Source organism: Taudactylus pleione, unplaced genomic scaffold (genome assembly GCF_031769625.1).
Source record: "Taudactylus pleione unplaced genomic scaffold, aTauple2 ptg000436l, whole genome shotgun sequence".
NCBI lineage: Eukaryota > Metazoa > Chordata > Amphibia > Anura > Myobatrachidae > Taudactylus > Taudactylus pleione.
The window spans coordinates 5,677,499-5,691,670 of record NW_028284838.1 but is presented as its reverse complement, the minus strand read 5'-3'; the positions used below and the strand labels follow the sequence as shown (position 1 = coordinate 5,691,670).

Below are 14,172 nucleotides of genomic sequence, written 5' to 3'. Positions count from 1 at the left end.
ATATTTTACACAATCTGTCGTTCCAATGTGTCGGAATCGGCCAGATCGTGTAAAATATCGCTATGTGTGTTGGCACCTTTATTATTAAGCTCCCAAAATTTTAGCTTTTTTGATGCTTGAATCTGATCACTAGAGTCATCTTCAGATGACAGCAGCTACAGTATCACCATAGAGCAGTGGTCGCCCACCGTAATTGAGGTGTGAGCTACTTTAGAAAAACAAAATCTCCTGAAGAGCTACTAAAATTGTAGAAAAAAGAAATCTGCCTAGTAACCATACAATTGAAGGTCATTTAGTGAAAATGAACAAACTTTCATAGAAAATAACAATGCATTTAATTATTACAGTGATATTGTTGTGGTCTGTAAATAAAACATTTCACTGTTAATTACTGGCTCCAAGGAGGTACGTGCAGTAGAAAAGCAAAAGATATAGGCAGGGCTGTTGTGTAGTTTCCGGCAGGGCGGGGGTCACTTGCTCCGCCATAGCGTAGATGCTGTGGGTGGAACCACGGGGAAGCATGTCAGGTGATTGCTGTAGAGGATGCTGCAATCACCTGACATGCTTCCCTGTGGTTCCACCCATGGCGTGGACGTCACAGAGGAGCACACATCAGAGGTCACATTCTCCTAGTTTACTCGGCAGTGCTGCAGCTAGGTGAGCTACCAAAATTAAGACCGCGAGCTACCAGGTTGGAGACCACTGCCATAGAGGAATCTTCAGATATCTACCGACAGAACTGGTAACGTGCGCCCAATGGCAGTGCATAAGCAATAATAAACCAGGTCAGGACCAGATGTTCAGTCGTTCGTCACTACGAGGGTACAATCAATGGGCACAGTCATTGCCATGAAGACATGATATCAGGCACGGTGTCCAGGGATGACTGTAAAGGTAACTTGCCCTGTGAATTTGTCGGATATCACTGCAGCGATAACAGATATTAATGAGCAAATATGCAGCCATTGATAATCTTCTGCGCATGCGCAGTTTGGACAGAATATACATTAACATATATTCAATAAAGTATTTTTTGTTGCAATTATTTGCACTTCTACTGTTTCTTATATGTAAACCCATCCTCTGTAACATATATTGCTTTGGTACATGCCACTTGTGGATGGTTGCCATGGAGAGAAACGGAAATAAGCACATTACTTCATTCCTGTACCTTGAATACTCTATGGCAGTCACTTTATCCCACCCATGTTGTCTGTTTATGCTCTATAGGGCAGCTTTAGAAGTTTCTCTTATATACAGTATTGGGGGAATTGTGCTAAGCCCCAATGGGTGCATTTGTCTTTGCAGCCTCAGGAGACTTCCTCAGGCTTCAGCATTTAACGTGCTGGAAAAACCCATAGATTCCAGCACTTTGCACAGAAACTATGGGTTAGCGCACATTAACCCATGGCATACCGTGCGGGAAAAATGCTAATTAATTTAATAGCTCCAGGTGTGATATATTTTAAACACACACACACACTTTTTTATCTTAGGTAACAATCATTTGTTTTATAGCTTTCATCTTTTAATTTACTCTTCTAACATGATGTAGGAAATAAAAAAAACAGAAACATACATACTTTAACATTTCGATAATATCCTCCAAGAGAAATTCTTTAACAGGGTATGTAAATCCTGGAATATGCAGCATAGGACAGTGGTCTGCATGGAGAAGGGTCATAGTTAATGAAATAGAATATCCAGTTAGTAGTTGTATTATGAGTCAGAGACTAATGATGCATATTAAATCACAGCAAGTATGAGAAGTCAGCATGTTTTTAGGATGATCTGTATAAGCCATAATACTCCAAGTGAAACTTTTTATTAAATTCACCTTCTGTGACATGTTTACATCCTCTTTAGCAGCATGTGCATAAGGCAGTTCATCTATATAATGTATGGCATTTAGAAATAGGTTTGTCAGGCCTTCATTGTTAACATATGATCAGTAAGAAAATAGAAATCTGATACAAAATAAAATTGTGTAAGCTCTCATATTTGTTGCTCAGCAGTTATAATGATACATCATCCATAGATGCCGGCAGGGTCAGCCTGTAATGAAGGCATCATGGAAATAGACAAAGTCTGCATTGTATTACAAAGCATGGCACTGTGAATGAAGCCTCTCCAAGGCATAGGAACACACAATAAGATAGATATATATATATATCCAACTGTGACCCGGCACTCACCAGTCCTCTCAGCTGTAAATGGCTCCGATGCCTTTCAAAGGGGAAAGGTTCCCAAATGCATGTACGGAATAAAGGCGGCACTCAGAGGCTTCAATATGAAGTGAAACAAGTACCCACTACGGAGTAACTTTAATGTGACAACATCACAGCATCAACGTTTCGGGGATCGTGTCCCCTTTCTCAAAACAACGTTGATGCTGTGATGTTGTCACATTAAAGTTACTCCGTAGTGGGTACTTGTTTCACTTCATATTGAAGCCTCTGAGTGCCGCCTTTATTCCGTATATATATATATATATATATATATATATATATATATATATATATATATATATATATATATATATATATATATATATATATATATATATATATATATATATTTTTTACAAGCTTCCATCCTTCTGGTGTAAGTTTACAAATAATATTGCTCACACAAAAATGCATGAGCAATTGCACCATTTTTAATATATTAACACAGAAGTTCCCAAACTCTGCTACTATAGACCATGTTTTAAGAATATCCAAGCTTGAGCACAGGTGACTTAATTGGTACCTTATTCAAATTGATTTACCCATCTGGGCTCTAGCATGGATATCCTTAAAACCTGGACTGTAATAGCAGAGTTTGGAAACCTCTGTATTAAAGACACTACTTCAGTGGTTGGGGAACAGGGGTAAATTACCCCAAATGGGGTAAAGCTGAAATTCCTGGGGGTAATGAATGCAGGGTTGGAGGCGCCCGTGAACCGGGTGCGCCGCTGCACCCGGCGCCAGTGACCTCCAGCCCGGCGCTGCAGGGAGGCTCTAAGACGGACGCCCGCTGAGATGTTATTACCAGCAGGCGCCCGGCTCCTTCCGTGCACCGCGTTAGCCAGAGGCTGGAGTTCTCTTCTGAACTTCAGCTTCCGGCTCTCCCCATGCGCACTATGGGAGAGACGTCATGACATCTCTCCCATAGTTCCGAGGAGCAGCCGGGCGGACAGGACAGTGGCGGATGCAGGAGCGGGGATTAAGGTAAGTGTTTTTCTTTTTTTGTACAAGCGGCACTACAGGGGCATAACTATGGGGGCACTGCTACAGGGGCATAACTATGGGGGCACTGCTACAGGGGCATAACTATGGGGGCACTGCTACAGGGGCATTATATGGGGGCACTACTATAGAATTGCCTTCCTTTCAAATCAAGGGGGTAATGTCGGCGTATCTAAATATATTTTGGGGTAAAAAGGTAAAAAAGTTCCCTGACCCCTGCACTACTTAAATAATGGTGACAGATACAGAATTTGATATGCAAATGAATTTGTTTAATAATAAACTGACCAAGACCTGAACACATCAAATTAAATAGTACAGAATATTTTAATCCCAATGTTCTGAAAAACAAGGGGAGGAAAACAAGAAATAATTGCTGCTGTGTGGAAAATATGACGTACAGGGGTATTCAATTTGGAGCGAAAAATACGTGCTGGACTTTTCGCTTCACATCGCTGATTTTCCTGGGATAAAGTATCGGGCGCTGCGCCCGCTTTATCCCCGTATTCAATTTAAAAAACTGCGAAAACGGGAGCCGGCAAAATAGGATCGGCGAAAAAAATGGGAATTAACTTGAATAAATTGTAGGACCCCCCTAAAGCTGTCAAAACATGGGGGATCACTATGGGTACCTCCGTTTTAGCCTGCAAATGAAAGTCGGGGTTTTAAATAGCCGCGGCAGGTGTTTTTTTTCCCGACATTGAAGAAGTGATGCAGAAGAGCACTTAGGTTATTTTTTTTTTTCGTTTTTTTTAGTGGTTCCATCAAATTTGGGGTACATGAAAATGGGTACTAGCATATTTTTAAGTCCCTAAAGTGTTTTTTTTTTAAATTCTGCAAAAATGCACCTGCCGCTAATAATCTATTCTAGAAAACACCTGCCGCATATTTGCAGAATAGCCCTGAACCTATTTCCCTATTTTTAAACACTTTTTTTTTTTTTCACCCCAAATTTTTTAAATAATTTTTTTGGGGTGTCCCTATTGTTTTTGTAAACTTTTTTTGACACAGTTATTTTATAAATGTCATTCCCAGGGGTGCAGGCTACATTTTTTAAGCACCCCTAAACCCCAATTTCAAAAATCTTTGAAATTGAATACAGGGATAATTGAAATCGGCGAAAATGACGTCATCGGCGGTAATTTAATGCCGATTCCGAAATTTTCGCTCCAAATTGAATACCCCTGGTAGTGTAAAGAAAGCCAAGTGTCATTGTTAAAGGTTTTGTAAATTTTATACATAATCTGTATAGGTGATAATATTCCAAGTGGACCTTTTTATTAAATTTACCTTCTGCGACATATTGGGGCGATTCAATTGTTTTTATAGCCGCGCTAAATAATGGGCGCCCAATGTAGCATTTCAATTTTTTGGGACACATTAATTATCACGCTTGTCATGCCCAATTAGACTGGGTTTATCCACGTAAAACGGCTGTACTTGTCTAAAGTCCTGACTTATCACATTTCTGTTTGCCACCTTAGAAATGCTGGCGCCATCTACCAATAGGCCAAAATGGAGCAACAATTGAATTGCTTCGTCGAGCTCCCATTAGTCAGAGCCGCCGGTGAAAACAACTGAATAATCCCTATTGGGGTTTCAAAGTATGGGGGATCCCATTATCTATTAAATCCAATGTACATACTGTGCAGTGCCATAAGAGCTTCACTATGGTACAAAATGAAACTAACCGAAATACTGAGAAAACTTCTCTGCATTCAGAGTGGCGCTCATCAATATGACCTTCAGCTCAGATCGAGATTTCACAAGGTCTTTTACAATCGCCATGAGGACATCAGACTGCAGGTTTCGCTCGTGGATTTCATCTATAACAATGTGACTAACATCGGCCAATTGTCTGGAATGATAAAAAAAAAAAAAAAAACAACAACATTGGTTTGAAAGGTATTTATTACCCTGAATTTATTGTTGAAAATCCATACACATCACTTTGTGCACTTACTGGTCTGACTGAAGCCACTGTAGTACTATGCCGGTTGTGCAGTACAAAATAGAGCCTTGTTTCCGTGGCAACTGACTAAAATACAAAATAATTATGAAATATGTGAGAAAATGTATTATGTTATATAAGTAACATGGCAACTACATGCACTAAGTACAAGGAAAATTGTAACTGTCAGTAGAGACACCAGTAAGGCTCATTTTAGAAGTGAACGCATTGTGAAGAACTGCTGTTCCCTTATTAATATCACGTATCACTCCTACAGAAAAATATTGCTATAAGGTAAGCGGCACTGACGTTCTTTAGAGACAGAAACATTGCAATCTTCAAATACCGGAAGACCACTCAGGTTTGTCCTGATCACAGTAACATGACGGGTGTTAAATCAGATTAACCTCTTCACCAACAAAGCTATATTTTACCCTTTGTCACCAGTGAAATTTCAGCATGTTTGCCATTTGCTAATGAAGCCAGGAACAAAGAAAACTTGTTTCTATTAGTATATCAAAGTTCAAGAAATATTTTTCTGTTAGATAGTGCTTCCTTCAGTAGTGTTTTAAGATCTATTACACAGCCCAAAATATAAAAAAAAATTAGTTTAGTGGCCAATGATACTTGAAAGAATTTAGGGTATTTTGGGGTTGCTGAATTAAAAAATGAAACATTGGCTCTACTTCTTGAGATAATGGATACCCTCAAGTAATCGGGAACATAGCCATAGAGAGTGTATATGGGAATCTAAATCGGAACATTCTAGAAGGTGAGAAACGAGAATATTCTAGGTGTTCACTCTGTGATTATTCTAGAATGTTCCCCCTTCTGTATATAAGCGATCAGCCACCCAATCAGCAGTCAGGTGACAGTTGTCTAATGTGTTTTTCTTGTTTCTGGTCTGTGTAGCTCATAATTACATCCAATCTAGCAAAGCCAGTGTCATATTCTGAATTAGCTGTACAGTTACCCCAAAATTGCTTTAAAAGAATTGCCAATAAAATGAGTGTTGATCAGTGTTCTCTTTAGCTGTTCAGCAAACTAAAAAAAATATAACATATTTGTGGAATTTTTCTTTAACCTAAACTATATTTAACAGACCCAAAAAATAAGAGTTATGGTATAACATACCTGCGTTAACTCTTTTTCTTCGAGGTCCATGGGGTCCACAGCAAATACATTGAGGTATGTGGCTGGAGTGATCCAGGCACCCAACAGTTAAAACAAGCTCTCAGCTCCCCCAAGGATGCACTGGGTCCTCCTCACATATACCCTCCCCGGTAACAGGCAGTCAGTTTGTTGTCAAGCCCAAGCCAGAGAAGGAAAAGATAAGAAGGAAGGAAAATCGTACTCCAGAACCACTCTGTCATCTAAGAGGGAAATCACAGAGATACAAATGATTACCCAATAACACCAGGTGCGTTAGGGTGGGTGTCCTGTGGACCCCATGGACCTCGAAGAAAAAGATTTAATGAAGGTATGTTATACCATAACTCTTATTTTCTTCTTCGGGGTCCATAGCAAAAATGTTGGGGATGTCCCTGTGTTTCATTAGAAAGGAGAACCCTACGCTCCTATGTTTCATTAGAAAGGAGAACCCTACGCCCGAAGGAAGCATTCTGAGAGGCAAAAGTGTCAAACGAATAGAATTTGACAAAAGGTGTAGATGGAAGACCACGTGGCTGCCTTGCACAACTGTTCAGCCGCGGCACCTCGACGAGCCGCCCACGAAGGAACCACCGACCGAGTAGAATGTGCCGTTACTGAGTTTGGCACAACCAAATCAGCTTGAGTGAATGCCTAAGAAATCGTCATACGAAGCCATCTGGCCAGAGTCTGCTTATTGTCCGGCCAGCCACGCTTATGACAGCCATAAAATACAAAAAGAGAATCAGACTTCCTAATGGAGTTGGTGTGATCCCCGTAAATACGTAGCGCACGGACAACGTCCAAAAAAGCCTCACCCATAGAGAGGCCTGAAGACTGAAAAGCTGGGACCACAATTTCTTCATTTACATGAAAATGGGTTACTACTTTAGGAAGGTACCCCACCCTAGTACGAAGAACAGCTCTATCCTGATGGAATATCAACAAAGGAGAGCGAAAAGAAAAGGCTGCCAAATCAGGAACCCTACGGGCCGAGGCGATAGCAAGAAGAAAAGACTGTCTTTGCAGTCAACCACTTAAGGTCTACCGATTTCAGGGGTTCGAATGAGGGAGCCTGTAAAGCTCTGAGAACTAACGTCAAATCCCACGGGGCTACCGGGGGGGACAAAAGGAGGCTGAACCCTCAGAACACCCTGAAAAAATGTCCTCACATCAGGCAGCAGGGCAACCTTCCACTGAAACCATACCGAACGTGCAGAAGCCTGCACCCTTAGGGTGGCCAGCCGGAGACCGCCCTCTAATCCAGCCTGAGGAAACGAAAGCACCCGCGAGACCTTAAACACTTTAGGGTCATATTTCTCAGTTCACACCACTGAAAAAACGAGTGCCATACCCTGTAATAAATGCAGGCAGAGGAAGGTTTTCGTGCCCTCAACATAGTCTGTATTACAGAATCGGAAAACCCTTTTGCCTTTAAGACTGAGGCCTCAAGGGCCATGCCGTCAAAGACAGATGAGGGAGATCTGGATCCAAGCAGGGACCCTGTATTAACAGGTCCGGCATTTAGCAGAAGAGGCCACGGAATATCCACGGAGAGACTCTGTAGATTGGTGATTGGTGTCTGGGCCAAGCAGGAGCTATCAGTATTACTGTACAACTTTCCGGCTTGATCTTCCTGATGACCCTTGGAAGAAGGGAAAACGGGGGAAACATACGCCAGCCTGAAATTCCACCTTACCGCCAGAGTGTCCACAAACTCAGCCGCAGGATCCCTGGTTCTGGACCCGTACCTGGGAAGTCTGTGGTTGTGCCTTGAGGCAATGAGGTCTACCTCTGGAAGACCCCATCTGTCCACCAAGTCCTGAAACACCTGTTGATGAAGAGCCCACTCTCCGGCGTGTATATCCTGCCGACTCAGGAAGTCCGCTTCCCAATTTAAAACTGGTACGAAAACCGCTGATAACACCAGGATGTGACATTCTGCCCAGACCAGAATGTTTGATACCTCTGCCATGGTCGCCCAACTCTGCGTGCCTCCCTGATGGTTGAGGTAGGCCACCGTGTCGTATTGTACCTGGACAGGCCTGCCTTTCAGTGTTCCTTGAGCCAACGCTCTGAATACTGCTCTTAGTTCCAGGACAGTTATAGACAGAAGACTTTCCGCTATAGTCCATCTTCCTTGACATGTGTGCCATCCTGTCACCGCACCCCCATCCGTGGAGACTGGCATCGGTCGTGAGGAGTACCCAATCTGGAACCCAAACGGACGACCCTTGTTGAGACGGCCTGTTTGCAACCACCATGACAGGGACAATCGCACCTCTGGTGAGAGACGGATCCTCTGTGACCTTATTGAGCGGTACTCCTCGTTCCAACGCGAGAGGATCAACCCCTGCAATGGTCTGGAGTGGAATTAGGCATATTCCACCATGCTGAAAGTGGATACCATGGACCCCAGCACCTGCATTGCTGCCTGCACAGACACTGACCGGTTGCGCATCCGCAATCTTGTCCTGTGGTAGATATATTCTCTGCGCCAAGGAGTCCAAACGTGCCCCCAAATGTACCATCCGCTGTACTGGAAGCAGCGGCAACTTCTTCCAATTTATGATCCAGCCGTGTCTACGCAGACAGGCAATCCTCAGTCTTAGATGATGCTGCAACACCTGCGGAGACTGCGCCAACAACAGGAGGTTGTCCAAGTATGGCAGAATCCTGACGCCCTGGCGCTTTAGACAGACCATTATTACCGCCATGATTTTGGTAAACACCCGGGGTGGCTGTTGACAAACCAAAAGGCAGCGCCTGAAACTGGAAATGCTCCTGAAGCACTGCGAATCGCAGAAACCGTTGGTGGGACGGTGTAATGGGCACATGAAGGTATGCATCCTGAATATCCAGGGACACAATAAAATCCCCCGGTTCCATTGCCAACAAATTGGACTGCAGGGTCTCCATACGAAACCTGGGTACCCAGATAAAAGTTTTGAGCCCCTTCAGATTCAAAATAGGCCGATACGCCCCATTCGGCTTTTGAATCAAAAATAGGTTGGAATAATAACCCCTGCCCAGTTGATTCACTGGAACTGGGACTATTACCCCTGACACCAGCAGGGAGCGTACAGCCTGCTGGAGGGCAAAGGCTTTTGCAGAACCCACTGCTGGAGTTGTGCAGAAAAACCTCTGTGGGGGACTTCTCCAGAACGTAAGGGCGTACCCCCTGGGAGAACCCTGGCGTCTCTTGTCATGAGCTGCCAGGCGCCCGAAAACTGAAAAAGTCGGCCTCCTACCCTGGGATCCCCCAGGGGGAGGCCCGCCCCATCAGGCTGCAGGTTTGTCCTGGGCCCTGGAGGCCGGACCTCTGGTTGGCCAGGGTGGTTTCCTCTGAGAACTGGCCCTGGAAAACGACTGCCCCCTAGCTTTTCCTTGCGGCCGAGAGGCTCAAAAGGACAACCGCCTAGGCCTGGTAGTAGATACCGAAGGTAGACCTGCCGCTTTAGAAGCTGCTTCAGTAGCCACAATCTTCTCCAGTCCTGTACCAAACAGAATGCCTCCCGAAAACGGAAGGGATTCCAGTGCTTTCTTGGAACCTGCATCCGCTTTCCAGTCCCTTAACCAAAGGGCTCTGCGTGCCACAATCGAGACAGCCGAGGCTCTGGAAGATAATATACCAGCATCCAATGCCGCCTCTCCCAAATAGGACTCTGCCTCCTTGATATAGGACATAATTTCCAACTACTCCTTGGAAACTTCTGGCAGAGAAACCTCCAATGCCCTCATCCATTCCTCAATGGCTTTGGAAACCCAGGCCATAGCCATATCCGGGCGAGTGGCTGCCCCTGACAGGGAAAAGATAGTCTTGAGACAGGCCTCAAGTCTCCTATCCGTGGAACCTTTAAGCGAGGATGCAGATGGTATGGGCAATGTGGCACTCCTTACCAGATGTGCCACATGCGCGACCACCGACAGCGGAGTTTACCATTTGGCACACTCTTCTGCCGGAAAGGGGTATAAGGCCGCAACCTTTTTTACAAGATGGAATTTCCTATCCAGAAAACTCCATGCTTCCCTCATAAGCTCCGAGAGGTACTCAGATTTAGGAAATTCCGCTTCTACCATTTTCTGGCGTTAAATAGTGGAGCCTTCTTTTGTAGTGGCTCTCCACTAGCTATGTTCAGTACAGCTTTGACTGTCCTAAATTGAAAAGGGACATCCGCTGCTGAAAAATTATCCCCCTCTTCTCCCGAGAGAGATTCATGAGAGGAGCATTGTGCCTCCTCATCCTCCTCAGATGATGTATCAGAGTCTGTGGGCTGGCCTATGTGAGAGGCCGAACGACTTCTGGTCTTCGGCCGTACCAATCTGGCTACTTGCAGCGGCTGCTGAAAAGCTGTTGAGGATGAAGCCATGCTCTGACCCGAGTGACCATACATGTCAAACCAGGATGGAAGCATAGGGGGCATAAACATAGCAGGTTGCAACTGCTGAGGGTATTTCCACATTGGGGCCGGCCCCGGGGCTGCCAATCGGTCTGCAACCCTTGCCATAATCTGGGAAAAAGAAGCCCAAGGGGGTTCCTGCCCAGAAGCTGGTAGATTTGACTGATGTGACTCTTTAACACAGTGACCACACAATCCATTTTGTACAAAGTTCTGTGGTGATAACCCCGCTTTGCAGGCTATACAAGACACCAGCACAGGGGCTTCAGCCACCTGCCTTTCAGATTCTTTGGACATAACCAGATTTTCTAATTATTCCAAGATCAGAGTACTCATGTGACAGTGTTCCACACCCAACAATCCCCACACACCTGTAGCAGAGGGTTAATGGGGAAAAAACAGCAGTGACTGTTATAAATAACTGGCAGTTATAACCTCACAGCAGATTTCATAAGTCATATGCAATGCATAATATATCCCTTTATATGAGTATATGCATTCTAAAGCTCTTATTCAACTACAAACAGCTTCAGCCAAGTAGGTTATTAAAGCACTGTATAACTTGATCCCCAGGGAGAGGTATACAGGGAGACTGACCCAACCTTCTAAGTGAACAGCCAACGAGAGCACCGGAAAGTGGACTCTGGCTCGATTCATATAGAGGGAGGACAAGCATGAGGGTGGTGGGAGGGGCCGCTAGGGAAAGCAAACCTCCCCTATGCTGCGTGGATTCACGCGGCTCACTGACATGGCCGCCGCCAAACCCGACTGTCAGGAATCCCTCAAGTCCCGGTGGCCTCTTGTGGGAGGCAGTCTAGCTGGCTCCTCACTGCAACGTTTTCCCCGTCCAGTCTCCACTGTCGGAGGATGGTCCAACACATGGTTCCAGGGTCCGCGGCCGCCAGAACCACCTTGCCTGCATCCCCATGCAGCCCGGTTGCAATCCAGGGCCCTATGCCCTGCCAAAATCATTGGTTCTGTCACCATTGTTGCGGCGCCAGCGATGATAGATGAAACAGCGATGCGGGCGTCTACCAGACACTTAGCTGCTTCTGCCAATCCACAGCACGCGTCGCTTGCTATTAAAAAGAAAAAACACTTGTCTTGGGACTGCTCCAGCAGTCCCACCGTCAATAAGGTGCCTTCTCACACCCAACAGAACAACTGACTGCCTGTAGCCGGGACGGGGTATATGTGGGGAGGCCCCAGTGCATCCAGGGGGGAGCTGAGAGCTTGTTTTAACTGTTGGGTGCCTGGATCACTCCAGCCACATACCCCAACGTATTTGCTGTGGACCCCATGGACCCCGAAGAAGAAAGCACAATTGTCAGAATACTAGTCCCTAACTATCAGTTTTTTCAAAGTGAAGAATATACAGATGTGTTCTCATACGTGGATGTAGTCGGCAGCCTGTCAGGATGCCAGCAGTCAGATTTCTGTGCCAGAATCCCAAAGGCAATCTGAATCCCAGCTCCAGAATCCCGACTGAGTGTTAGGGTTAGGCACTAAGCGGAGAGTTAGGGGGAAGGCTGGGATGCTGCTGTCGGTATTCTGACCGTCTGCATCCTGAACCACCAGGATCCTGTTCCCAACTCTTCACATACACCTAGCCTCAATACATCATGCGATGCGAGTACTGCCAGGTCCCGTGCAAATCGACTTGAGCTGAGCGTCTTTTTTTGTGGGTTTTGTTTTGGTCTATAATGTGTCTTAGTTGAAATCAGATGTGACAAATCACTTCACAAGACTACACTGATTAATTTGATATGCGACACTGTGGCAGGAATTCAATTAGCCCCAATAATTTATCGAGGGGGAAAAAAGGTGTTAACCTCAGGCTTTAACGCCTATTTAATTACACCCCTTTTTTCTCACCCAATAAATTATCTGTTATGGGGCGTTAACACATAGAATCCCGGAAAAGATCCTGGACCTACGTGTTAACCCACTGTTTGCACCCAATAACAGGCCAATTATTGCGTATATCTTTAGAAGTCTGCTCAGACCCAAAAAGAAATACGCATTAAGTGCAGCCTGTAGGCTGCCTTCGGGTCTAATTGAATGGCCCCGGGGATCAATTAGCCAGCGGTAAATTACCACAGCAAATTCAACTCCCCATCTGTATATCTGTGTGCGGCCAAGTCTGTAACTGAAGCACAACAGACCTTGGCGTGGGAAAAAAACGGTGCAGCTGCATATACAGACTCAGACCAAGATAGATACTGTGTACAAGTGTCAAATATGAAATTTATCACACACTCCTGATCTCACATTCCCAGCATGTTACTTTCATTAGACTATGTAAAGTGAGGTGCTACTATTAGAAATATATATATAAATGTAATTGTGGCCCATATTGTTGCCAGGGTAAAACCGTTAATGTACCCCTGTAGCCAGGATCAAGCTCCCACCTAATATTACATTAACAAAAAAATAATAAGACAAGGGTGACCGCTTTAACTTTTACTTTTCACTTTATCTACGAGCTTCTAGCTAGTCACATTAGAGAAAATGTCAGTACTGACAGTGGGTAACTAGTAATACAACACAACACTTTGGGGCTAATGCAGAGCTGAACACAAGTTGGTAGTATTTACCCCTACATTGCGTGCATGGAATTAAACGCGGATATCTGCCCGTATATAGAGTTATGCAGCCAGACTACCCATATCCATACACTTGGTTACATCATCATTAGTGCGCTCTTGCACCAGCCATATAACTGGCACAAAAGATGCGTTCAGAAACAGGTGTAACTATGTATACGCACAACTCTGCATAACCCGCAATTTCCCGACATGCCCTTGCTAACTTTAGCCTACAGTAAATCCAAATTCTCCATCACAATTGCGCAACTTCAGCCGCAGTGGAGATGTGACTGATTTGTGTACGCCTCAACAACGCTCAGTTGCATGCGCTCAGGTCCACAATACCCACAGTGCAAAGACACATAAGACATGTCCGCAAAACCGAGTTACATTCTACGCTGTATCAGCCCCTTCATGCAAATGATGCAACTCTCTTACCCTATAACTTCTCTTCTGCATATTTTCCCTAATTTACTCATCTTTAGCTGCTTTATCAGGCCTTAAAGGTCAACTCAACAAAGCCCTAAATACAGTATATTATGGTACATTCAATTCTGATATTACCTGTAAATCATCCCTTACAAATTTTACAACATACAAACTATTCCTATAAGACACAGCACCTTACTAAGGATTTGGGGAGAGTGGCCCAAATACACAGCATCCTGTACTTACAGAATATACTGTATAAAAAATGACCTTTCTTTCTAGACTACAGTAATTGACTACATTGCAGAGCCTACAACGGTTTCATGTGATAAACACGACATTTGAGAGGCACCATGGGAATAGAAAAAAATAGCGCAGATTGTAAACTATGTATTAACACTGTGTGAAAGCATATATTCAGTGGT

At 44.5% G+C, this 14,172-nt stretch overlaps 1 protein-coding gene across 1 annotated transcript in view; it reads right to left on the bottom strand.

Annotated features, from left to right (window-relative positions):
• Window positions 1-14,172, bottom strand: part of DHX36 (DEAH-box helicase 36) — an 87,125-nt gene that overhangs the window by 52,944 nt on the left and 20,009 nt on the right. Inside the window, exons 7-9 of the mRNA XM_088447650.1 lie at window positions 5,194-5,268; window positions 4,922-5,088; window positions 1,584-1,665 (exon numbers count right to left, since the gene is read on the bottom strand). Coding sequence (XP_088303776.1) covers window positions 1,584-1,665; window positions 4,922-5,088; window positions 5,194-5,268 — 324 coding nt within the window. The remainder of the gene's footprint in view (window positions 1-1,583; window positions 1,666-4,921; window positions 5,089-5,193; window positions 5,269-14,172) is intronic.